The following is a 27,628-nucleotide window of genomic DNA, read 5'->3' on the forward strand; positions in this document are numbered from 1 at the left end:
TCTTTGAGGGTGTGTGGCATTGGATGTGCAAGGAGAGCTGCTCTACAGTCTTTGGGCCATTCATGGACATGCTGCTGCAGTCTTGTGACTCATGCAGTTGGGGCCACATTTGGGCCTTGTCTTATTTAGGCTTCAAGACATTTCAGAGTAGATACCCACAGCCAGACCATTCACGTTGCTTTTAAATGAGTTAAAATGCAAATTGCACAATATTCATTTATTTACAAGTATCACATCGAAAATAAATGACACGACCATAGCCTTGTTATTAACGTGCCATCCTCTTGTAGAACTGCCATTAGTAGTGCACAGTGTTCCAATTCATCTGATAACATTTTGACAAGAAAAGCATAGCAGGGTTATTTGGCCTAATGAGAACTTTAGAGGTTTACGATGTCAATGGTCATTTAGAGACCTTCTGTATGGGCACGGATGCATCGAAGCACAGGATTAACACACCTTGATGGCACGGACACACACACACACACACACACACACACACACATACACACACACACACACACACACTTTCAGGTGGATTTTTGCTTGGTCTTGATGGTGAAGCTGCACCTGTTGTCTTGTTTTTACATTCTTTGTTGAATTCAGAAACCCAAGACATGAGATGAAGAAAACTGTTAAATAATAAGACTTAAAAAAGATGATTATTAAAAAAAAAGTAAAGTAAAACTATATAAATAAGGTGATGATATTTCTGTTTACTTTAGAAGTTATTACACACTGTATGCTGTGATTCTGATCTGGGAAACATTAAAGACATTCATAGCCAGTCTGCTCAGCTTGTCTTTTTATTGGCTATGCTCTCAATGCAGAAGTCACTGAATCATTTAACAGAAGTGTTGTATACATTATGCACGTCTGAAACTGATGAACAAACTGCACAAATAGATTCTTCAAATTTTCTTAAGCAATGTCTGCGGGTGGGAAGTCGGATGTGGGTATGTGTCCTGGTCGCTGCAGTAGCACCTCCTCTGGTGCCTATTCGGGGGGGGGGACTGGGGGGAATAGCGTGATCCTCCCACGCGCTACATCCCCCTGGTGAAATGCCTCACTGTCAGGTGAAAAGAAGCGGCTGGCGACTCCACATGTATGAGATGTGGTAGTCTGCAGCCCTCCTCGGATTGGCAGAGGGGGTGGAGCAGCGACCGGGACGGCTCAGAAGAGTGGGGCAATTGGCCAAGTACAGTTGGGGATAAAAGGGGGGGGGGGCGATGTCCCAAACTTCTAAATCCTCTAACAGTTTGCAGTGAATGAAAAAAAAAGAAAAAGAAAGAAAAGAACATTGACAAGCATGCTGGTAGCTCAGTTGGCCACAGCTGTCTGGGGTTCAAATCAACTCTTGGAACATTTGTTCCTCGTCATCCCACATGTCTCTAAACCGTACTTCCTGTCAATACTGCTAATTATATCAGAACACCAAAAGGTGATTTGAGAACCCACTTTTTATTGAACAAGTGCAAACATTTCAGATTGACAAAAGTACATTTGAGAATTTCTCCGATCACTTTAAATAAAGAAACGATGCTGAGGGGGAAAAAAAATCTTGCTATTCTGTTGCTAAAGAGCAAATCTACCGGCAATGCTATTCCTTTCTTTAGTTGTAAAACATAAACCACCACAAAAAAAGTAATGACAGTATACACCATTTCCAGCAAAGTAGCCAAATCAAACACGTGTGATATCTGATTAACCAAGAAACTAACGTTTACACTGATTGAGAAGATAAAGAGTATAACTACAGTTAATACCGATACTTCAAGAGGGAGAAATATAAGTGTTCCCTATCATTTTCAGCAGCGTAGGCTGCCTTTGGAAATTAAAACAATGAGGGTCATGATCATGTTGAAAGAGGGAAAACATTAGAGCTATTTTCAAATCCCCTTCTATTTTGGACTGTTGTTACCAAGATAAAATGACTGTTGTGGATTGTGGCTCTCACTTGACGTTAAATGACACGTTGAGACTTTTTTCTGCACTATCGCGTTTGATATCATGCCAAGCTGAAGGGATGTCAGCAGACTTTGCACCATGTGTTTGGGCAAATTTGTGGTTGAACTCGGTCATCACATATTTCCAGTAGTCTGATGCCTCAATGCTTGAATCTGCTTGAATGTTCCAATCAGGGAAAATTTCTCTGTATTTCTGATAAGGGTGCGACTCATAATTTGTAGCATGGCAGCGAAATCTCATCTCACTGTTCACAGCAGAGGAACATATATCAGTGACCAATTTCTTAGAGTCATGCCACCTGAACTGACCAAGGCCTTGTGGTCTATGTATCGAAGCCCAGTGTTCTTTATGGGCCTCTCCTCCTGCCTCACAAGGTGCAGTGCAGAATGGACACTGTTTTCCACATCCAATCACCTTTTTGAATAGCTCATCCTGGGGATTCATACCAAGGCCTTCAAACCTGTCTTTGGTGTCTTTTTGTTTGAATGACTCCCTAAGAGCTTGTTTCATTTCTTCCACAGATATTGTTAGATAATGAGCAAACTGTTCCTGGTTGGCATTGTTCAAGATGTTGAAAGCTACAAATGCATCCTGTGGAATGACCAGTTCTTTAAGTTCCTTGCGAATCTCTTCAACAAATTCTAACAAATTTTTGCTCTTCTTCATTTGGACCTCTTTGATAGCCTTAATTATATGATCGGTGCTTTTTGTTAAATGGCGATCTTCCAACTCTGACATTTTAGTCCCATTTGAGAACTTTTTCAAAATTTGGTCAAAAATCCACGTCTTTGCAAAATCTTCATATGAACAAATAAAACTCAAATATTTCTTGAATTTGAATTCTGAGAGCAAATCCTTCAGAATGGAGTACTGGAACAATATGCGCGTGCCGAATTGTGCCGAGTTGTCTCCTTCCAGCATTGCATCAATAACATCTGGACCCAAGGAACTGGAAACATAAGCCTCCACTGCAGGCCTCAGGCAGAGTTTCGCGAACTCCTCTGCTTTCTTTTGACACTGGTCACGTTTGAGGAAAATATCCTTAAAATCGACTCGATACTTATCTTTGTTTTTATCGAGACATTTGAGAGGATCATTTTCTTCAATGAAATCTTCATGCATTTTCTGAAAATCGTGAGCTGACTTTCCACAAATGTGTTGTTTCAGAGCAACTTCCATGCCAATACTTATCTGGAGATCTTTACTCTTATTCAGCCCCTCATCAATCAGGTGCAGGATCTCCAGGATATAAGTGTCATGGTAGTTGGTCTTTTTTTGCACATGCCCAGACACTTTCTCTTTGCAACTTTTTATGATGCTATCAGACATTTGTTGCAGAGCCGTTGTGAAATCTTGTCTAAATATCCTCTTGTACCATACCTCAGGCTTGATTTTGAAAGACTCTTTCCCGCATTCAGGCAGCTTTCTTTGACTTAGTAATTCACTGGCATGACTCCCCTTGTGGGAAAGATTTATCCTCAGTTGGTATTCCACCTTACCAAATATGTCACTGACCTTCAAGTCTGTGAGGGATAATTCACTCACAGTTTTATCCCACATCTTGTCAAATTCTTTGTCTAGTTCTTCGTCTGTCATGTCAGCGTTATTCTTACGGCATTCATAAATCAGTTGAAACACTTTGTCTTCTAATTTTTTTGTATGGTCCTTGTTGAGTCTTTTAACCTTAGAGTTACCCTGTTGGATATCAGCTGCTGCTTTCAGTTGATTAAGCACAGAGCTCTCCAATCGGCCTCTGAGACTTTTTGTACTGTTTGAGAAGTCCTCTCTGTAACGCTCCACTAGATGGACATGGCCATCACTTTGCTTGAAATACTGTTCTAGATTTTGAAGAAGAGCTGCCTCCCATTTAGACAGCTCTGACAAAGCATCGTTACTTAAACGACAGAGTAAATTGTCCAGGTTAGGCTCCTCAGTTTCTGCCTCTGATGTATCAAAGTTTGCGATATTTCTTTCAGCTGTTGTTGTCCAAGTGTACATGTGTTTTTTAAATTCCCATTCCCATTTGTTGAAATTTGTGCACAGCGTCATGTAGGCATCAGCCACCAGGCTGTTTCTGAAGCTAAAGATGAAGTTCTCATGTTTCACAGCGGTCCAGAGGCTTTTTGTCCACTCCAGAAAGTCCAAGACTTTATTAGCAGTTGACTTAGTTTCTCCTAAAATCTTAACTATGTTTTTCTTAAGCTCATAAACAGCCTCACTGTAGCCTGCACTAACTGGTGCCATTGGTGGGTTCCCCTGCCAGAGTCCAGGGATGTACCAGTTTCCAGTGTCTGGATTGTATTCCATCACATCAGTGAAGTTCTTGTTCTCCTCTTTCTTTTCCATTCTGGCTGCTGCCTGTGTCATTTCATTCAGCTGCTGCAATAGTAGCGTCCTGTCCCTTACATTCTTGTCATGGGCTGAAACATCTGACACATTCTGGTGAACAAACTGACATTTGGGTTTTTTTCCCACTTCTTTCATCCTGAGAAAAGCATGGACTACAATTTGTAGGATGTCCTTCATTTCTGTCAGGTTCTCCATTGCAATGTTAATTATTGTGACATCACTCAACCCCACAACGAGTGTTGCAAGCTCATGGTCATGTTCATAGCTATCATCAAGTTGTGCAAGCTCCGGTGACTTCAGGCCCTCGGTGTCAATGATCACTAAGAAGTCACAGTTTATCACTTTTTTGAAATCTTCTTCAACTTTGATGAGCAGCATAAAAGCACCTCTTGTGCATCTGCCACTGCTAACTGCAAATTGCACTCCAAACATGGTGTTAAGAAGAGTGGATTTTCCTGTGCTCTGAACACCAAGAACTGTGATAACCAGGATCTTGTTCTTTGGACTAACCATGTCATTTAGCGTAGAGAGAACATCAGCCACCCATCTCATAGGTATGTTGGATGCATCCCCATCTACAAGCTCCACAGGAAATCCATCAAGGAGCAATTCTGCACATAGTCTTGGCAGATGCCGCAGCTGTTGACGTGATGCCTCAGTTTCTGGAAGGGAGGCTGCACACTCATAGAGCTGACCCATTTCCCGCAAAAAGTGTTCGATCCCAAGGGAGCTGTTAGACAGTTGTAGGTCAAGGTCTTTAATTTCCTCTTTGTTTTCAGAGTTCTGGCATTTTTCTTTGTACTGCTCCCTGAGACCAGAGAGCTTTTCTCGAGACAAGTTATCAAGGTTTATTCGCATCCACTTCAGGAAATAAGACCTCTCTAACCCTGGGCTTGATATCGCTTGAATGAAACAGCCCATTGCGCTTGACATGTCGTAGTCATTCTGCTGTTTCCTAAGTTTTCTTTTCTTTTCCTGGAGATTGCTTTTGTATGTTTCTATGTTTTCATCTCTAGCTTCTTTAAGCCTGCATTCCTCCTTCTCTAAGCAAGTCAATTCTTTCCATAGCTTACCCTGCAAGAGAAGCTGGTCATCTTTGTACTTCGGGATGTCTTGGATTTTTTTTGTGATGGCGTCTGCATTTTGCTTGGCACTCTTACACTCTGGGGAATCCTCATCAACCAAAATTTCAAGTTTATCGGCGATATTAGCCATCTGCTCCACTTGCATCTTGGTCTCTGTGTTATTGACTACATCCCTGACTATATTTCGTAGGTTTTTGACAAAGTCTGCATCATTCATCTGTTTGTTCTTCAAAATTATGTTGCTTTTATTTAAGTTCAACTCAGCGGCTACTTTTTTTAGAGCATCAAGACTGAAACTCTTGCACTGGACATTGCAAACCAGGAAAATCTTTGCCTTGTTGTGCTGGCCTTTCAGCAAGAACTGACTGTCCATATTGTCAAAGAACACAAAAACTGCTGCAGATGCCTGGCACAAAAATGAGTACTGTTTTTCAAATGAAGCGATGTCTCCTCTGAGGTTAGCTACAGCTACGGACTCAGCAAAAATATCCATGTTTTTGTTCCCACAGGGAAGATACCAGCTAATTTCAACCAGTCCATCAGATATTTTCCTTGGACTATCGCCACATTCCATGTCACGGTGAATGAAGGTGTCATGATACTGTTGGGAATTACTGAGAAGCTTATTAAGAATCGCTGATTTGGAAAAGGAGCATTCACCCAATCTCACAAACGAGACCATTGGGAGCTCAGATGAAACAATCCTTTCTTCAGTAAACCCTTTGTTTTCTAAAAGCGAATGAGGTCTGTACTTTTTCACAATGTCTCTCATGGCCCAAAGCATGAGCGTGCATTGATGAGTGCCACTACTAGGAAGCAGCAAAGGCACCGAAAATTGACACATGGACATTTTCAGTGCTATTTCTTGCTGTAGGAAACCATTTGAGCACAGGAAGAGAGCAGTGACAATGTCTAAAGGGTTTATCGTGTCACATAGATTTGGGTTGTTGACCATGTCATCAAGATGATCTAAATCTTTACTTTCATTGGTAGCATCACTTGTTAACTCAGACACTGGTGTACATTTCACATTCCGAGCTGTTACATTAACCATCATTAATCTCTTGAGAAAACACCATGAAAGATCCGAATGGCACTCAGCAGAATCATCAGTGACAGTCTTCTCCTCAATCTTAAGTACATCGCTCAGTGATAGCTTCCCTGGGTAGTACTTTTGCAAACCAAGATCTTCCAGTAGGCTCTCCAACTGAGTCTCTGTGGTTACGAAGACAAAGCTGATTAACACTCATCGTCATTAAAAAAAAAGAAGAAAAAAAGCAGGCCTTAAGCCTACCGAGTATTCAGTAGGACTATGTGTTGAAGCACAACTAAACAAGTTTAATTTAGGTGTTGATGCGCACTTATTCCATTAATTTGTAATGACTCATCCCAAAATGAACTTTAGCTATGCAGCTCAATTTGATCATTTAAATAACATTTTGAGATATCTTATTATTATTGTTATTATTATTATTGTCATCATTATTATCAACTTACTTGAGTGTGCAGAGGTTACAACAGACTTGCTCAGGTTTCCATTCTTCAGTTGTGTGGAAACATGGAAGGAATACTTCATTCCCGGTGTCAGGTTTGAGAACGTATGGCTATTTGAGTGTGTTTTCGTCTCTTGGAATGTCTTTCCATCACAGGAACAGCTCACCCTGTAACCCCATACTTCACCAGATGGTGTGTCCCAACTCAAACAGACTGAGTTGCAAGTAACCTCAGAAACCTGCACTTTTTCTGGAGGGACTGGCTCTGTGAACGATAAAATTAAAAACATTTAGTCCAAACAGAAAATTCATCTTTCCTGCCCAATAGCTGTAACTTTGTTTGAGAGTAGTTATGCCATGTCACACTCGTATTGCTGTAAATCACAATTGCAGCCGCAGGAGGCTTTATATTCACAAAATGAAAAATTACAGTAAATGACATTAGAGAATATCTTTTACCCTTAGACCAGCGGTCGGGAACCTATGGCTCACGAGCCATATATGGCTCTTCTGGTGACGGCATATGGCTCCCAGACAATTTTGAGTTGAAAATTATTTTTTTTTTCAAAAAAATCAGTTTGGAACTGATTTTAAAATACTTGTGATATTTCTTAATAATACTGTGTCATTTTAAAGTAAACAGAAATTAGTTTTGAAGATAAATTTCACGGGTCACGGGTCACCCGTGGGTCGGGTCGGGAACCAATGGCTCGCGAGCATGTCCGGGTCATTGTAAAGGTGAAGAAATCAATTTTATCAGATAGCCAACTAGTTTATCCGCTTCAACCCTTGTAACGGAAAAGATGGCGAAAAGAAAAAAAGACGATGATTACCGTGCATTCCAGGCTGCGTGGACAGAGGAATTTGCATTTGTGGAGAGAGCAGGATCTGCGGTATGTCTAATATGCAATGATAAAATTGCATCGATGAAACGGTCAAATATAAAGCGGCACTTCGATACGCACCATGCTTCATTTGCATCGAAATATCCAGCGGGGGACAGCAGGAAAAGGGCATGCGAGGAGCTACAGCGGAGAGTGCAGACGAGTCAGCAGCAACTACGTGTGTGGACCAAGCAAGGTGACGGGAATTCCGCTAGCTTTGCGGGGGCTTTGGCAATAGTAAGGAATGGAAAGTCATTCACAGATGGCGAGTATGCCAAAACATTCATGCTTGATGTGGCCAATGAACTGTTTGATGACTTCCCAAATAAAGACAAGATAATCAAACGAATAAGACATGCCCCTGTCAGCAAGAACTGTGCACGATCGTAGCATCATGATGGCAAATCAAGTCGAGGAAACACAAATTAAGGACATAAACGCCGGGACATACTTTTCTCTCGCGTTAGATGAGTCAACAGACGTTAGCCATCTATCTCAGTGCAGTATCATTGCCAGGTATGCTGCAGGTGACACACTGCGTGAGGAAAGCTTGGCTGTTTTGCCAATGAAAGGGACAACAAGAGGAGAGGATTTATTCATGTCTTTCATGGAGTTTGCTAAAGAAAAAAAACTACCGATGGATAAACTTATTTCTGTCTGTACTGATGGTGCACCCTGTATGTTGGGGAAGAACAAAGGATTTGTAGCGCTTCTCCGTGAACATGAAAAGAGAGCCATCCTAAGTTTTCATTGCATCCTGCACCAGGAGGCGCTTTGCGCTCAGACGTGTGGCCAGGAGCTTGGCGAGGTGATGTCTCTGGTCATTCGAGTGGTCAACTTTATTGTTGCCCGAGCTTTAAATGATCGCCAGTTTAAAGCTCTGTTAGAAGAAGTTGGGAATCATTATCCCGGTCTGCTTTTACACAGCAACGTGCGTTGGTTGTCAAGGGGGAAGGTGCTCAGCCGTTTTGCAGCTTGCCTGAGTGAAATCCGGACTTTTCTTGAAATGAAAGGCGTCAAGCATCCTGAGCTAGACAACACTGACTGGCTCCTGCAGTTTCACTATCTCGTGGACATAACTGGCCATCTGAACCAGCTCAATGTGAAAATGCAAGGTATTGGAAATACAATCTCATCCCTTCAACAAGCAGTGTTTGCATTTGAAAGCAAGCTGGAAGTCTTTCTCAGGGACATTGAAACAGGTCGTCTTCTGCACTTTGAAAGACTGCAACAATTTAGAGATGCATGCTTAGCAAGTGACTCCACTCAACATCTGGATCTCCAGCAGCTAGCTGGCTTTACGTTCAATCTCCTGCAGTCATTCAAAGCACGTTTTGGAGAATTTCGTGCGCGCACTGGTCTTTTGAAGTTCATCACTCATCCACATGAGTGTGCAGTGGACAAAATCGACCTGACATGCATCCCCGGGGTCTCTATCGGAGACTTTGAGCTGGAAGTTGCTGACCTGAAGGCATCAGACATGTGGATGAGTAAGTTCAAGTCACTTAATGGAGAGTTGGAAAGTCTTGCGCGACAGCGAGCAGAGCTGGCGAGGGAACACAAGTGGACAGAAATTAAAAATCTTCAACCTGAAGACCAGCTGATTCTTAAAACTTGGAACGAGCTTCCTGTGACATACCACACAATGCAGCGTGTGAGTATTGCCGTATTGACCATGTTTGGCTCTACATATGCATGTGAAGTCTTTCTCGCATATGAGGAACATTAAGACCAACCTACGCTCACGTTTAACTGATGGAAGCCTCAACGCCTGCATGAAGCTCAACCTCACCACGTATGAACCAGACTACAAGGCCATCAGCAAAACCATGCAGCACCAGAAGTCGCATTAAAAGTAAGACATATTTAATTTATTATACGTTAAAAATACTATATGGCTCTCAATGAAATATATTTAGAAATATTTGGCTTTTATGGCTCTCCCAGTCAAAAAGGTTCCCGACCCCTGCCTTAGACCCTTGATTGAAAAGAGGGAAAACTGTCGAGAAGAAAAAAAAACTTCGGACAGAAAAAAGAGAAATCTCATGAAAAGCATGAGAGAAGGTATCCATCCCTCTTTAGGACAGATAGGCAGCGCCAAGTGGGCAAAATAGGTAATGTGGTAACACATTTAGAAAAAATATGCTCCATGAAAAGCTTTAAGGGTGATGAAACTGAAAAAAGAAAAGTGAATGCACATGGACTGGCAATGGAAACATGGACTGGCAATAACAAACACCATGTTTGAACATAAGGTAGTTCATAAATGAACTTGGTACCAGAACACCCTCGGCCAAAGATCGATGATAAACTTTGTGGTCGTATCATCAGATCTGACGCCGTATATTTTGGACACTCGTGTGAAGAGAGCAGCAGAGCTGTCAACTCATCACCACCTGGTGGTGAGTTGAATCAGATGGCAGGGAAGGCTGCCGGACAGACCTGGCAAACCTGAATGTGTAGTGGGGGTGAACTGGGAACATCTGGCAGAGCCCCCTGTCCGTGAGGTCTTCAACTCTCACCTCCAGAAGAAGTTCTTGTGTATCCCGAGGGAGGCTGGGGACATGGAGTCTGAGGTGTGCCATATTCAAAGCCTCTACTGTAGATGCGGCAGACAGGAGTTGTGGTCATAAGGTCATCGGGGCCTGTCGAGGCAGCAACCTAAGAACCCGATGGTGGACACCGGCGGTGAGGGAAGCCGTCAGGGCTGAAGAAGGAGGCCTTTCGGGCTCGGTTGGCCCAGGGGTCTCCTGAAACAGCAGACAGGTACCGGGAGGCCAGAAGGGCTGCTGCTTTGGTGGTAGCAGAAGCAAAACTTGGGTGTGGTAGGAGTTTGGTGAGACTATGGAGGAGAACCTTCAGTTGGCCTCAAGGAAGTTCTGGCAAGCCATCTGGCAACTCAGGAAGGGGAAGCAGGGTTTGACTCAGACTGTGTTCAGCCGGGGAGGGGAACTGTTGACCCGGACTGGGGATGTTGTCCAGCAGTGGAAAGAACACTTTGAGGAGCTCCTGAACCCAACTAACACATCCTCAGTGGAGGAGGTAGAATCTGAAGACTCAGGGGAAGCCCCACCCATATCCCTGGCAGAGGTCTCTGAGGTAGTTAAAAAGTTCCTCGGTGGCAAGGCGCTGGGTGTGGATGAGATTCACCCTGAGATGCTGAAGGCTCTGGAAATTGTTGGGTTGTCTTGGTTGACACGCCTCTTCAGTGTTGCGTGGAGGTCGAGGACAGTACCTGTGGTGTGGCAGACTGGTGTGGTGGTTCCCATATTCAAAAAGGGGGACCGGAGGGTGTGCTCCAATTATCGGGCATCACATTGCTCAGCCTCCCTGGGTAAGTCTAATCTAGGGTGCTCAAAAGGAGGTTCCGACAAACTGTCGAACCTCAGATACAGGAGGAACAATGTGGATTTCGTCCTGGTTGTTAAACAACGGACCAACTCTTTACGCTTGCGGAAGTGCTGAGGGGGACATGGGAGTTTGACCAGCCAGTCTACATGTGTTTTGTGGAATTGGAGAAGGCTTATGACTGTGTACCCCGGGGCACTCTGTGCAGGGTACTGCGGGAGTATGGGGTACTGGGGCAGTTGCTACAAGCCATCCAGTCTTTGTATAACCAAAGTGAGAGCTGTGTCGTCATTCTTGGCACAAAGTCAAACACGTTTTCCGTGGGTGTCGGACTCCAGCAAGGTTGTCCCTTGACAGGACAGGATCTCAAGGCGCAGCAAAGGTGAGGAGTGTGTCTGTTGGTGTGGTTTTGTTGGCTTCATCAGAATGCGGCCTCCAGCACGCACTGGGGTGGTTTGCAGCTGAATGTGAAAAGGCTGGGATGAGAGTCAGCACCTCCAAGTCTGAGGCCATGGTTCTCTACCGGAAAATGGTAGCTTGCTCCCTCCGGGTTGGGGATGAGTTGTTGCCTCAAGTGAAGGAGTTCAAGTATCTCGGGGTCTTGTTCACGAGGGATGGTAGGATGGAGCGGGAGATTGACAGGTGGATTGGTGCAGCTTCAGCAGTAATGCGGACGTTGTACCGGACCGCTATGGTGAAGAGGGACCTGAGCCAGTAGGCAAAGCTCTCAATTTACCAGTCAATCTTCGTTCCAACCCTCACCTATGGTCATGAGCTTTGGGTAGTGACCGAAAGGGTGAGATCGTGGATATAAGCGGCTGAAATGAGTTTCCTCCATAGGGTGTCTGGACTCAGCCTTAGAGATAGGGTGAGGAGCTCAGACATCCGGATGGAGCTTGGAGTAGAGCCGCTGCTCCTTCACATTGAAAGGAGTCTGTTGAGATGGTTCGGGCATCTGATTAGGATGCCTCCTGGGCGCCTTCCTTTGGAGGTTTACTGGGAGCAGCCAACGGCGAGGAGACCCTGGGGTAGATCCAGAACTCGCTGGAGGGTCTACATGTCCAATCTGGCATGGGAACACCTTAGGATCCCCCAGGAGGAGCTAGAGTGCATTGCTGGGAAGAGGGATTTTGGGAGTTCCCTACTTAGCTTGCTGCCACCGCGACCCAACCCCGGAAAAGCGGCTGATGATGAACGAATGAATGAAAAGTGAATGCTGAGACAGCACTCACTGCACAAAGCATTTTGTGACGCATCCTTTCCAAACATTGTCACAGAGCAGGACCAAGACTGTCCAAAGAAACATCATCAATCAAAAACCAAAGAGCCCTGGACACAAGAATAGAGCACTTGTATACATAGCAGGCATCATACACACATTGCTGGCATAGAGAGTGCAGTGAAAATGATATGTACCCAAGGGCTTCACAAAAAGTGAAGAAGCAGTTATGAACAAACACAAAAAAAAAGGCAGACAGATGTCTACTGAGAGGCCATGGCCTGGGTCAGCAGGAAAAAAGCCTCATCCTCCTCCTCACTGCACTACCCCCACAAGCACAAGCATTACTGCCTTTGCACAAGTCCATATTTTTCATGTTTTTTTTTTAACCAAACAACAACTCTTAAAAATCTCAGAGCTTATTGATGATGTGGAAAACAGAGAAAATCATTCAGCTGCTACAAATGCTGTAGAGCCGAGTGTAGAATAATTAAGACCGTATGGCGAGAGTAACTCCAACAACAGCCATTTACACAGTACATTTTCATTATTATCCACATGATTGTGAAGTGATATTATACAATCTTGAAAATTGTTGTACTATTTAGAGGTAGCTATTCCCATTAATTTGTGTGAACCCCCCAGAATTTAGTTGTGTTCACCAATTAATATTCATGAGTTTAAGTACATTGTCTTAAAGTGTCAAATAATGGATTGTCTTGGATTGGCTGTATATTTCAATATTCATGAACATCAGAACCAAACAGCCTTAGTTAGATGTAGCTTAATGTAACACTAACACTTGAAATCATGTTCATGTGAGACAGTCATTGGTCAGGCCGTCAAAAAAAGAAAAAGAAAAAAAATCAAAGTAGTAGATACCAGTTAATATTGTTTCAAACTTCATGTGGGAATATCTTATTTTTCTGTCATGAATAATTTTACCATTTTTACCCAATAAATTCCAAGTCAAACTGAATGATTCTGCACTGCCACACTCACCAATGCCTAATGGCAAAGGCTATCTTGCAGGTTCAGTGTAAACCTATGGGAGATAACTGGCTACCTCTCAGAGAGGCTTTGCTTAACATGTGGGGGAAAATGTAGTCTATATAGTATAATGTAATGTAGTCTATATTCCTAATTTATTTCAATATAACGTTTGTATCAAATTACATTTCGTCACCATTCTTATTTTGATTGTTTATATTATCATGGCAGTGGAGTTTTTAACTAGATTGTTTAACACAATCTTAGAAAGTGAGAGGATGCCTGAAGAGTGGAGAAGAGGCATACTGGTACCGATTTTCAAGAATAAGGGCGATGTGCAGAACTGTAGCAACTACAGATGTATAAAGTTGATCAGCCACAGCATGAAGACATGGGAAAGAGTAATAGAAGCTAGGTTAAGAGGAGAGGTGACAATCAGCGAGCAGCAGTATGGTTTCATGCCATGAAAGAGCACTACAGATGTGTTGTTTAGTTTGAGAATGGCGATTGAGAAGTATAGAGAAGGTTAGAAGGAGTGACATTGTGTATTTGTTGATTTAGAGAAAGCATATGACAGAGTGCAAAGAGAGGAGGTGTGGTATTGTATGATAAAGTCGGGAGTTGCAAAGAAGTATGTAGCAATGGTGCAGCATATGTATGAGGGAAGTGTGACAGTGGTGAGGTGTGCGGTTGGAAAGACATATGGGTTCAAGGTGCAGGTGGGATTACATCAAGGATCGACTCTGAGCCCTTTTTTGTTTGTAATGGTGATGGACAGGTTGACGGACGAGATCAGGCAGGAGTCTCCGTGGACTATGATGTTTGTGGATGACATTGTGATCTGTAGCAAGAGTAGGTTGCAGGTGGAGGAGAGCCTGGAGAGGTAGAAGTACCCACTAGAAAGAAGAGGAAAGAAAGTCAGTAGAAGCATGTCGGAATACCTATGCGTGAATGAGAGGGAAGAGAGTGGAATGGTGAGGATGCAAGGAGTACAAACCCCAATTCCAATGAAGTTGGGATGTTGTGTAAAACGTAAATAAAAACAGAATACAATGATTTGCAAATCCTTTTCGACCTATATTCAATTGAATACACTACAAAGACAAGATATTTAATGTTCAAACTGATAAACTTTATTGTTTTTTTGCAAATATTCACTCATTTTGAATTTGATGCCTGCAACACGTTCCAAAAAAAGCTGGGACAGGGGCATGTTTACCACTGTGTTACATCACCTTTCCTTTTAACAACACCCAATAAGTGTTTGGGAACTGAGGACACTAATTGTTGAAGCTTTGTAGGTGGATTTTTTTCCGATTCTTGCTTGATGTACGACTTCAGTTCCTCAACAGTCCGGGGTCTCCATTGTCGTATTTTGCACTTCATAATGCGCCACACATTTTCAATGGGAGACAGGTCTGGACTTCAGGCAGGCCAGTCTAGTACTCGCACTCTTTTACTATGAAGCCCCGCTGTTGTAACACGTGCAGAATGTGGCTTGGCATTGTCTTACTGAAATAAGCAGGGATGTCCCTGAAAAAGATGTCGCTTGGATGGCAGCATATGTTGCTCCAAAACCTGTATGTACCTTTCAGCATTAATGGTGCCTTCACAGATGTGCAAGCTACCCATGCCATGGGCACTAACACACCCCCATACCATCACAGATGCTGGCTTTTGACCTTTGCGCTGATAACAATCTGGATGGTCCTTTTCCTCTTTAGCCCGGAGGACACGACATCCATGATTTCCAAAAACAATGTAAAATGTGGACTCGTCAGACCACAGCACACTTTTCCACCTTGGGTCAGTCCATCTCAGATGAGCTCGGGCCTAGAGAAGCCGGCGGCGTTTTTGGGTGTTGTTGATGTATGGCTTTCACTTTGCATGGTAGAGTTTTAACTTGCACTTGTAGATGTAGCGACGAACTGTGTTCACTGACAATGGTTTTCCGAAGTGTTCCTGAGCCCACGTGGTAATATCCTTTAAAGAATGATGTCAGTTTATAATGCAGTGGCGCCTGAGAGATTGAAGGTCACAGCATTCAATGTTGGTTTGTGGCCTTGCCAATTACCTGCAGAGATTTCTCCGGATTCTCTGAATCTTTTGATGATATTATGGACTATACATGATGAAATCCCTAAATTCCTTACAATTGTATGTTGAGAAACGTTGTTCTTAAACTGTTGGACTATTTGCTCACCCAGTTGATCACAAAGTGGTGATCCTCGCCCCATCCTTGCTTGTGAACGACTGAGCCTTTCAGGGATGCGCCTTTTATACCCAATCATGACACTCACCTGTTTCCAATTAACCTGTTCACCTGTGGAATGTTCCAAACAGGGGTTTTTGAGCATTCCTCAACTTTCCCAGTCTTTTGTTGCCCCTGTCCCAGCTTCTTTGGAATGTGTTGCAGGCATCAAATTCAAAATGAGTGAATATTGGCAAAAAACAATAAAGTTTATCAGTTTGAACATTAAATATCTTGTCTTTGTAGTGTATTCAATTGAATATAGGTCGAAAAGGATTTGCAAATCATTGCATTGTTTTATTCACGTTTTACACAACATCCCAACTTCATTGGGAATTGGGGTTTGTAGAAGTGACGAAGGCGTATGAGTTTAAATACTTGGGGTCAACTGTACAAAGTAACGGTGAGTGCAGAAGAGAGGTAAAGAAGAGTGCAAGAAGAGTCTCCATGGACTATGATGTTTGCGGACGACATCATGATCTGTAGTGAGAATAGGGTGCAGGTTCAGGAGAGCCTGGAGAGGTGGAGGTATGCACTGGAGAGAAGAAGAATGACAGTCAGTAGGAGCAAGACAGAATACCTCTGCCTGAAGGAGAGGGAGGACAGCAGAATGGTGAGGATGCAAGGAGTAGAGGTGAAGGCGTATGAGTTTAAACACTTGGGGTCAACTGTCCAAAGTAACGGGGAGTGCAAAAGAGAGGTGAAGAAGAGAGTGCAGGCAGGGTGGAGTGGGTGGAGAAGAGTGTGAGGAGTGATTTGCAGCAGAAGGGTACCAGCAAGAGTTAAAGGGAAGGTTTACAAGATGGTTGTGAGACCAGCTATGTTATATGGCTTGGAGACAGTGGCACTGATGAAAAGACAGGAGGTGGAGCTGGAGGTGGCAGAGTTGAAGATGCTAAGATTTTCACTGGGTGTGACAAAGAAGGACAGAATTAGGAATGAGTATATTAGAGGGCCAGCTCAAGTTGTACGGTGTGGAGACAAAGCAAGAGAGGCAAGATTGAGATGGCTTGGACATGTGTGGAGGAGAGAGCCGTGTATTTTGGGAGAAGGATGCTGAATATGGAGCTGCCACTGAAGAGGTAAAAAGGAAGGCCAAAGAGGAGGTTTATGGATGTGGTGAGAGAGGACATGCAGGTGGCTGGTGTGACAGAGGAAGATGATGCAGAGAACTGGGGGAGACGGAAACGGATGATCCGCTGTGGTGACCCCTAACGGGAGCAACCAAAGTAGTAGTAGTAGATATGATCATTATCATAGATAATTTTATAAGTTTATAAAGTGGTCTACAGCCACAGCCAGTATTTTAATTTGAAATTTACCAATATATATAGACATTCATTGGGAAATTTTTCGGATTATTCTATAAATTTATTTCTAGTTTTTCCCCTTATCCCACCCGATTAACCCAAAGGCATATGGCCGGAACTCTTGTCGAATAACTCCGCTGGCTCACGTTTCCACAGGAAGGAGATAGGCGTAACACCAGCTTCCTTCAAACTCTTGTCGGCTGCTCTTGCTATTTTACACACTGAGGCCTCATATGGATTGCATCACCTTCAAGCCGCGAAGGAGGCGTAGGGAGAATGCTTTCAGTTGCTTGGCTACAGGTGCCTGGGTGGGCCAGAGGGGTCGCTGGAGAACGACGAGTCCCCGAACACTACACCGATCTACACCCACTATCCCTCGGGTAAGGGTGGCCTAATGAATGCCTTACCCCATGGATGCTCTGGCCGTGACCGGTTATGGCGAGTCTGGGATACGAACCTCCACATGACGAGCGGATTGCAAGAACGGCGGTTTATTCCGCTCAGCCACCAGAGCGGCCATTTTTTGGATTATTGATAGACTACTTGAAAGGGGGATTGCTGACACAACTATCACTTCACATCAGCGGGTTACAAAGACAAAGCTGATCAACACTCATGGTCACTCAAAACTAAAAAAAAAAAAAGACAGGCCTTAAGCCTACCCAGTATTCAGTAGGACTATATGTAGAAGCACAACTAAACAAGTTTAATTTAGGTGCTGATGCACACTTATTCCATTAATTTGTAATGACTCATACCAAAATGAACGTCAGCTATGCAGCTCAATTTGATCATTTAAATAACATTTTGAGACATCTTATTATTATTGCTATTATTGTCATCATTATTATCTACTTACGTAAGTGTGCAGAAATTACAACAGGCTTGCTGAGGTTTCCATTCTTCAGTTGTGTGGAAACATGGAAGGAATACTCCTTTCCTGGTGTCAGGTTGGAGAACGTATGGCTATTTGAGTGTGTTTTCATCTCTTGGAAAGTCTTTCCATCACAGGAACAGCTCACCCTGTAACTCCATACTTCACCAGCTGGTGTGTCCCAACTCAAACAGACTGAGTTGAAAGTAACCTCAGAAACCTGCACTTTTTCTGGAGGGACAGGCTCTGTGAACGATAAAATTAAAAACATTTAGTCCAAACAGAAAATTCATCTTTCCTGCCCAATAGCTATAACTTCGTTTGAGAGTAATTATGACATGTCACATTTGTATTGCTGTAAATCACAATTGCAGCCTCAGAAGGCTTTACATTCACACAATTAAAAATGACAGTAAATGATAATAGAGAAAATCTTCTACCCTTAGACCCTTTATTGAAATGAGGGAAAACTGCAAAAAAAAAAACAAAAAAAACAAACAACTTCAGACAGAAAAAGGAGAAATCTCATGAAAAGCATGAGAGAAGGTATCCATCCCTCTTTAGGACAGATACGCATGCAATCTGCATCAAGTGGGTTAAGTAGATAATGCGGTAAAACATTCAGATAAAAAATACACTCCATGCAAAGCTTTAAGAGTGATGAAACTGAAAAAAGAAAAGTGAATGCTGAGACAGCACTCACTGCATACAGCAGTGTGTGACGCATCCTATCCAAACACTGCCACAGAGCAGGACCAAGACTGTCCAAAGAAACATCATCAATCAAATACCAAACCAAAGAGACCTGGACTGGACACAAGAATAGGGCACTTGTATACACAGCAGGCATCATACACACATTGCTGGCATACAGAGTGCAGTGAAAATGATAAGTACTCAAGGGCTTCACAAAAGTGAAGAAGCAGTTACGAACAAAACACAAAACAAAAGGCAGACAGGGGTCTATTGCGAGGCCATGGCCTGGGCCAGTGGGGAAAAAAGCATCCTCCTCCTCCTCCTCATTGCACTACCCCCAGAAGCACAAGCATTATGGCCTTTCCACAAGTCCATATTTTTCATGTTTTTTTTTTATCTAACAAGAACTCCTAAAAATCTCAGAGCTTATTGACGGATGCAGAAAACAGAAAATTATTCAGCTGCTACTAGCAATGTAGAGCAGAGTGCAGAATAATTAAGACTGTATGGACAGAGTAACTCCAACAACAACCATTCACACCAGTAAATTTTTATTATTATCCACATGATTATGAAGTGGTATTATATAATCTTGAAAATTGCATTATTCAGAGGAAATTGCTGCACTATTCAATAATAATAATTATTATACAATCTTGAAAATTGTTGCACTATTAAGAGAAAATTGTTACAGAATTCAATAATAATTATCCCCATTAATTTGTGTGGAAAAAAAACAAACGTCATAGGTGTTCACTAATTTATATTCATGAGTTTGAGTGCAACATCATATAGTGTCAAGTAACTGATTGTCTTGGATTGGCTGTATATTTCAATATTCATGAACATCAGAACCAATCAGTCCCAGTTAGATGTAGCTTAATGTAACACTAACACATGAAATCATGTTCATATCAGACAGTCATTGGTCAAGCTGCCAAAAAAAAAAAAAAGAAAGAAAGAAAAATCATAGCAGTAGATACCAGTTGATATGATTTCGACCTTCATGTGGGAACATTTTATTTTTCTGCAATGAATAATTTTATAATTTTTACCCAATAAATTCCAAGTCAAACTGAAGGATTCTACACTGCCACACTCACCAATGCCTAATGGCAAAGGCTATATTGTAGGTTCAGTGTAAACCTATGGGAGATAACTTGCTAGCTCTCAGAGAGGCTTTGCTTAACATGTGGGGGGAAACGTAGTCTATATATAATATAATGTAGTCTATATGCCTAATTTATTTCAACAAAATGTTTGCATCAAATTACGTTTTGTCACCATTCTTAGTTTGATTGTGTATATTATCATTATCATAGATTATTTTACAAGTGTATACACTGGTCTACAGCCAGTCAATATATACTGCTCAAAAAAATAAAGGGAACACCTAAAAACACAATATAGACCTCGATGAATGAAATATTTCAGCTGAAAATCTTTATTTATTAGACAGAGGAATGTGTTTAGAGCAAAATAACCTAAGAATGATCAATGGAAATCAAAATTATTAGCCCATTAAGGTCTGGATTCAGAATCATACTCAAAATCAAAGTGGAAAATGAGAACATAGGCTGATCCAACTTCTGTGGAAATTCTTCAAGACGATTCAAAATGAGGCTCAGGAGTGTGTGTGGCCTCCACATGCCTGTATTTACTCCCGACAACGTCTGGGCATGCTCCTGATGAGACGACGGATGGTCTCCTGAGGGATCTCCTCCCAGACCTGGATCAGGGCATCGGTCAACTCCTGGACAGTCTGTGGTGGGACATCGCGTTGGCGGATGGTACGAGACATGATGTCCCAGAGGTGGGGAACGTGCAGGCCAGTCCATAGCATAAATGCCCTCGACATACAGGAACTGCTGACACACTCTGGCCACATGAGGACGAGCATTGTCATGCATGAGCAGGAACCCAGGGCCCACTGCACCAGAATATGGTCTGACAATGGGTCTGAGGATCTCATCCCGGTACCTAATGGCAGTCATGGTACCTCTGGCTAGCACGTAGAGGTCTGTGTGGCCCTCCAAGGATATGCCTCCCCAGACCATCACTGATCCACCGCCAAACCGGTCATGCTGGAGGATGTTGCAGGCAGCAGAACGTTCTCCACAGCGTCTCCAGACTCTCTAACGTCTGTCACATGTGTTCAGTGTGAACCTGCTCTCATCTGTGAAGAGCACAGGGCGCCAATGGCGAATCTGCCAACCAAGATGTTCTCTGGCAAAGGTCAATCGGGCTGCACGGTGTTGGGCTGTGAGCACAGGCCCCAATTGTGGACGTCGGGCCCTCATACCATCCTCATGCATTCGGTTTCTCACTGTTTGAGCAGAAACCTGCACATTAGTGGCCTGTTGAAGGTTGTTTTGTAGGGCTCCGGCAGTGCTCCTCCTGTTCCTCCTTGCACAAAGGACCAGATAGCGGTCCTGCTGCAGGGTTGTTGTCCTGCTGCGGCCCCCTCCACGTCTCCTGGTGTACTGGCCTGTCTCCTGGTACCTCCTCCATGCTCTGGACACTGTGCTGGGAGACACATCAAATCTTCTTGCCACAGCACGCATTGATGTGCCATCCTGGATGAGCTGCACTACCTGAGCAACTTCTGTAGGTTGCAGATACCGCCTCATGCCACCTCTAGTGGTGAGGGCACTAGCAAAATGAAAAACTAACCAAAGATCGGCCAGAAAAGATGAGGACAGGCAAATGGTCTGTGGCCACCACCTGCAAATCCATTCCTTTTATAGGGGTTGTCTTGCAAATTGTCTAATTTCCACCTGGTGGAAATTAGACAATTTACCAACAGGTGAAACTGATTCACAAATCAGTGTTGCTTCCTAACTGGACAGGTTGATATCTCAAAAGTGTGATTGACTTGGAGCTACATTGCATTGCTTATGTGTTCCCTTTATTTTTTTGAGCAGTGTATATTGACATTCACTGAGACATTTTTCTGATTATTGATAGACTAATTGAAAGAGGGATCGTTGACACGCCTATCACTTCAAAGCAGAAGGTGGAAATATTAATTGTTTTGCAGGTCACTGTTAAGTCTCAAGTCTTGGCACTTCAGTCCCAAATCAAGTCCTAAGTAAAGTGACAAAAGCGCTGAATCAGAGAAAGTTGAATCAGTTCATCTACAGACACCGTTTATTGAAAGAAACGTTTCATCTCTCATCTAAGTGACCGCTTCAGTCTCAACTGATTGCAGGTATCCCCACCCCTTATAAACAATACAGTGGCTTAATGACTAAAACAACGATCGGTTTCATATGCAAATTGTCGTGACCATTAACTAGAGTTTCAATGGCCATGGCCTGGATTAAAGAGCATGCATCAAGACAAAAGTGCTAAACTTTGAGTTTTAAGTCCTAAACAACTCATCCAGTGCGCTTTGTAAAATTTAGTGCCATTTCAAATTTTATTTACAAAATTTAAGCAAATCATGAGTACTTTTAAAAATTGCTATATATTATGACTGAGTCAAAGTGAATCTGTAATTACGGAAATGAAGAGTTGGCTGATTGGCTGTTTATTTTTAAAACACATTTTATCTTTGGGCTTGCAGAAGGTTTCAAGTCTTTCAAGTCAAAAGGCTCACGTCTAAGCGAGGTCATGAGTCACTGGTGTTAAAGTCACAGTCAGGTTATAAGTCTTTCAAATTTGTCAAGTCATTAAATTTGTGACTTGAGTCTGACTCAAGTCCAAGTCATGTGACTCAAGTCCACAGCTCTGGTTCGAAGAATATTATTATCTTCAAAACAACTAGGGGCAACTTTTTAATTTACAAAGAAAAATCTACCTGACTTAAAACATCTAACAGTAAAATCTGCTATTGGTTTGCAGCTGATTTACCCTTTTGTTTTTGTTTTTTTTGGTGTTTGTTTGCATGTACTGGCCATCATAGCAATCACAGGCAACCCCCCCCCCCAAAAAAGGTTCTATCTTTTCAGGATGTGGGGGGTGGTCCTCTTCAAATCAGTATACTGTGGTGGACACGTATTGGGGATAGAATTCACCCCAGGAACTAAGGGTTAAGTCAGGGTTGCCCTAGCAGGTTAACGCAGGGTTAAGTTATGGTTGTTCAGCCAGTTTTCTGATTATTCTTGCCGCCTCCGCTCAGTCGAGCTGTGGTTTTGTTGCCTCTCTGATTTACCGTGGATTAAAGAAAGTTGCCTACACGGCTAAAGTGTGAACCTACGGTCTTCTCCGTTCCTTCGGCTCTACACTGGTGACCCTGACGTCGGTTTTCGGATAAGTTTTCTGAAACCACACACATTATGGCTACGAACGCCGTTGCAATTAAACTGCCGGAGTTTTGGGAGTCTTCCGCGGCTACATGGTTCGCGCAGGCTGAGGCACAGTTCGCGCTCAGAGACATAACAGCAGACGAGACCAGGTACTACTACGTAGTGGCAGCGCTGGGGTGCGCTACGGCTTCCAAGATAAGCGGTTTCATAACCAACCCACCGGCCGATGGTAAATACGCCGCACTTAAACATCTCCTCCTTGAAACTTTTGAACTGTCAACGACGGAGAGAGCACGTCGCCTCTTCACAATTCAGGGCTTGGGAGATGGCAAACCATCGGAGCTAATGAGCAGGATGTTAAACCTACTGGGTCAAGAAAAGCCATGTTTCCGGGTCCGCGGTGGTGTAGCGGTCTAAGCATCGGCTTTGTGTCGATGCAGTTGCCCACTGGGGACTGGGGTTCGCGCCCCGGTCTCGTCAGATCCGACTATGGCCGGACTCGATGAAGCAGCAATCATTGGCAAGCGCTGTCTTCGGGAGGGGGGCGGAGTCGGCTTGTGTTCGTCACGTGAATGCGTCTCTGTGTGTGTCGGAGGAAACAGTGGTTCGGCCTGGAGTCGCCTTGTCACGAAAGTGGGGAGGCGGTCTCCTTCGAGACTGCCGGCCGGAGAGATGCAGTTGGCGAATGCATGCAGTACGAGGGTGGGTGTTTGAATTAAAATAGGGATCGATTGGCCACTAAATTGGGAGAAAAAAGGGAAAAATCAGAAATAAATTTATAAAAAAAAAAAGAAAAGCCATGTTTCCTGTTTATGGAGCTGTTTCTGCGCAACATGCCACCCCACGTCCAGACTGCGCTCGCTAACTCCACCATCACTGATCCCCGTGAGCTGGCAAAGGAGGCTGACCGATTCTTCGTCGCTACACAACGTTCCTCCCATGCCGGGGTGCTGGCTCCTACCTTCACTTGCCCCCTGCCGACATCGCGGGCGTGGCCCGACGGTGGCGCCACAGCGTCAGACCGCTACAAGCCCTCTGGACTCTGTATGTACCACGCTCGATTTGGTGCGAAAGCTAAACGGTGCCGTTCCCCCTGCAACTACAGGCCGACGGGAAACGAGAGGGCCAACACTCAGTAGTGGCCATGAGTGTTGGCGATACGAGCAGGCTACTCTTCATCCTCGACACCATCTCCGGTCGGCGATTTCTTTGTGACACGGGCGCACAGAGAAGCGTGCTCCCTGCTACTGACGTCGACATCATGGGCGGGGAGCGGGGTCCCCAGTTGGCGACGGCTGACGGCAGCCCTATCCACACCTACGGCGTGCGGTCTGTAGAACTGTGTTTTGGTGGACAACGTTTCACGTGGGAGTTCGTTATGGCCAATGTAACGCTTCCCCTCCTCGGAGCTGATTTTCTGTGCGCTTACGGTTTGCTACTGGACATTCAGAACAGCCGTCTGGTCGACGCCTTAACCTTCTCCTCCTTCGCATGTACGCGGGGGGAAGCGGCCTATGCAGGTCTAGCCAACTCTCTCTCAGGGGCAGACAAGTTCAACCGCCTCCTCGCTGAGTTCCCTGACCTCACCCAGCCTACCTTCTCTGCACCCACCGCTAAGCATGGGGTGGAGCATCACATTGCTACGAAGGGGCCCCCGGTCTACGCCAGAGCCAGGCGTCTCGAAAATATGCATTTTTCTAAAAATGGCTAAAAACCACTTTTCTCGGCATTTCAGATGATTCTGAGCATCTTTGATTTTTTTCACCTATATAACAATTTTTTTCTGGGACTTACAAATGTTTTGGCATTATGCAAAATAAATGCATTTTTGCAAAAATGCACTTATGATCCTAATTTTTTTTGGATGTGGTAGGTATTGTTCCAGAGAGGACCAGAAAAATAGCAGAAAATTAAAATAATTATGCATAATTATGCAAAATACGGATTTTCTAAAAATGGCTAAAAACCACTTTTCTCGGCATTTCAGATGATTCTGAGCATTTGGGGGGGGGAGTTAGAGTGGGGGGGTTAAACCACTTTTCTCGGCATTTCAGATGATTCTGAGCATTTGGGGGGAGGGAGTTGGAGTGGGGGGGGGGTTTAGGGGCAGGAGGAAGGCGGTTAGCTGGCAGGATGAAGAGGAGGGAGATTTAGACGGGTGGATAACCAAACCGCTACATTGTAGCGGGGTTCTTCTAGTTTATTTATAATTACAAAATAGGTGTTTATATCTCTGTCTGCAATTGCTGGCCAATTCATTCCTGTTATTCAATGTGGACATTTCTGGTTTGCAAATGATAAAATATTTTCCAGTTAGACACAGGTTGCACATTTTACTGCTGGTTGAATATGCTTTGTTCTTTGAGAGGATTTTCCAGGTGGTTGAATAATTAATGTTTCTGTCCACCAATGACCAAATATAACGGCTTAAAGCTGTTACATTCTTTAAACGGTTGTTTCTAAAGCTACACGTGGGCATTAAACCTCTTTTTGAATGTTCCCTCTGTCAGACCGACGTTTGTCTGTATTTTGCCATTGTCATCTCTTCGTCACCTTAGCTTGTCTTGTAAATTACTCCCTTCGTCTGGCATTTTCCTTCGAGGGGGCATGAGTCGTTCACACAGCAGTTGCAGTTGGGGGAGTCCAATTGTGATGAAGGTGACATTAATCTGTTCATGATTCTTGTGTTGTGGGACGATATTATTTGTTGAATGTTAGGCATGCAGCTGTAACTAATTTTGATGGTGTTCCGATTGAATATCTTCCTCAGTTGATGGTCCAGGGTAAAGCACATATGTAAAAGTTCAAATGTATATATAACTGTTAAAAGAAACACTCAATGGTAGGGAAAGTGCTCAACAAATTAGGAGCAAAATAATCCAATGAGTCACGTAAATTCTTGACTCACTGGACAGCTGATGATTGCTTATGGCATGAAACAGGCTTGTACTGTCTCATAAAGAATTTACTTGACTCACTGGATTATATATGTATATATATATATATATGTGTGTGTGTATATTATATATATATATATATACAAACCCCAATTCCAATGAAGTTGGGACATTGTGTAAAACGTGAATAAAAACAGACTACAATGATTTGCAAATCCTTTCCGACTTATATTCAATTGAATACACTACAAAGACAAGATATTTCGTGCAGGTGTAGGCCGGCTGATACCCACAACTAACATCAGTTTCCTCGGGGGCCCAGCCAGGAGAAAGCAGAGTCACTGCCAATATAGTGAACCTCTATTTGACCTGGAGAAGTAATGTCTGCAGTTTCTTTAAAAAATTAAAAATTAAAAAAATACACTGGCAGTTGTGTGAATCTAATTCATTGATTCGTTTTAATCACACGTTGAATAACATCTGTGGTTTTGACTGACCTTCATGTGTCTGGTGACACTGCGAGTGCAGAGAGTCTTGTTGTGATGCTGGAGATCTGTTCTCTTCTTCCACATGGTTGACGTTAGATACAGAGTCATCCGCATCATAGAATTCCTTCAGTGAAAGAACACATGGGCATGTTTCCTTAAGCTAAATCCATTTAAAATGCATCTAACCATTTGTTTAAAACGAGCCATTTATTTTTCATCACCCATCATAGGTAAGATTCTACCTGTTAGAATTTAGGGGGGGGTGACTAAGTGAATTTTCTCATCTGTTGGGTGTGTGTATTGAGATAACAGCCCATACCTCTTCATCTGAGCTCATTGTGCTCATTAGACGTTTACACCCTCCACTCCTGGTCCGGGGACGTGTTTTTTCATATACTTCTCCGCTGTTTGGGGAAGAAAACAAGCCTCTTTAGCCAATAACAAATAGAAAGTTATTCCTTTGACATTTACGAAATAATACATGATGCATTCATTTAGACAGCAAGATAGTTAACCTTGAACAGAGACGATACTTTAGGCTGCTTAACAACCGTTGCTCCTGTACCTATGGTTGAACCATGTGGTGATTCCTGCTCGACCTCCAAAGTGAGGAAATTAACACTTTTGTGACGCGTGGTGGTCGGCGAAATACGACGACGAGGCGTGGCGGAATACTCGATGAGGATGAAAATCCTCCAGACACGTTTTCATTCTGACTGAAGCTTTTTATGCTGGCAACAGTTTCCGTTCCGTTAATCAGATCAACCTGTTTTTGAGCATTTTGACAGCTCCATAGCATTTTTTATTTTATGTGTTGCATTTATTTGGGTTATGCCTTATCTGCATTCTTTAAATCATAGAGAAACGTAGTTTTCAGAGGCATCGTCTACAAATGAGGACAGAGATCTTACCTGCTGCTGGTTCAGCGCGACACTGCAGCTTGTTCTGCACTTGCCTCCCGCCAACCGGCCACTAGTTTCACTTTCATTTCTGGGAAATCTCGGGGTACTTTCCAGGAAAACGAAACTTAACTGACTCGGGGGCTCTGTTCGTTGATTTACGGTTGATTTATCAAATCTTTTCGGCTATAGATGAGCAGCCTCAGCCTCGCCCCACCTCTATGTTTCCTCTTGCCCAACATTAGACGTAATCTTTATAGTGGAGACCTACGACCCCATCCGCTGAGTTCACCCAGTTAATCTGCGTACTGCTACGCCTATGCAGCCTGTTCTCATTCCCAGATCGTAACCTATCGACGCTTTCTTCAACGTGAACCCATCCGCGGCGATGTCTGGCGCTCAGAGCTGAACAGCTCCGGCCATCCACACCTTCCCATTTGAACCCGACCGCGGCGCTACGACACGCTTTCCGGCCCGGTTTTGGACAGCGCAACGGAAGGCTCGTTACTACCCATAATCCTAAACCACCGTTGCTATGGAGACGAAGTCAGTCCGCTTTGCGTTACCCATTACAAAACCGTAATTGCAGAATTGATCCCAAGCTGTTTCAGAACACAAAAGTTCAAG

General features: G+C 43.5%; 1 protein-coding gene across 1 annotated transcript; it reads right to left on the reverse strand.

Annotated features, from left to right (window-relative positions):
• Positions 1 to 43: 43 nt before the first annotated feature.
• On the reverse strand, positions 44 to 27,478 carry LOC130130615 (interferon-induced very large GTPase 1-like). Its single transcript, XM_056300359.1, has 6 exons — positions 27,014 to 27,478; positions 26,422 to 26,506; positions 26,112 to 26,226; positions 17,757 to 18,017; positions 6,900 to 7,160; positions 44 to 6,617 (listed from the first exon to the last, which is right to left on the reverse strand). Exons 2-6 carry the CDS (start codon positions 26,446 to 26,448, stop codon positions 1,954 to 1,956), a joined length of 5,328 nt encoding a protein of 1,775 aa, XP_056156334.1. The 5' UTR covers positions 26,449 to 26,506; positions 27,014 to 27,478; the 3' UTR covers positions 44 to 1,953.
• Between the last annotated feature and the right edge of the window lie 150 nt (positions 27,479 to 27,628).

This window comes from Lampris incognitus, chromosome 20 (genome assembly GCF_029633865.1).
Source record: "Lampris incognitus isolate fLamInc1 chromosome 20, fLamInc1.hap2, whole genome shotgun sequence".
In the NCBI taxonomy this organism is placed as follows: domain Eukaryota; kingdom Metazoa; phylum Chordata; class Actinopteri; order Lampriformes; family Lampridae; genus Lampris; species Lampris incognitus.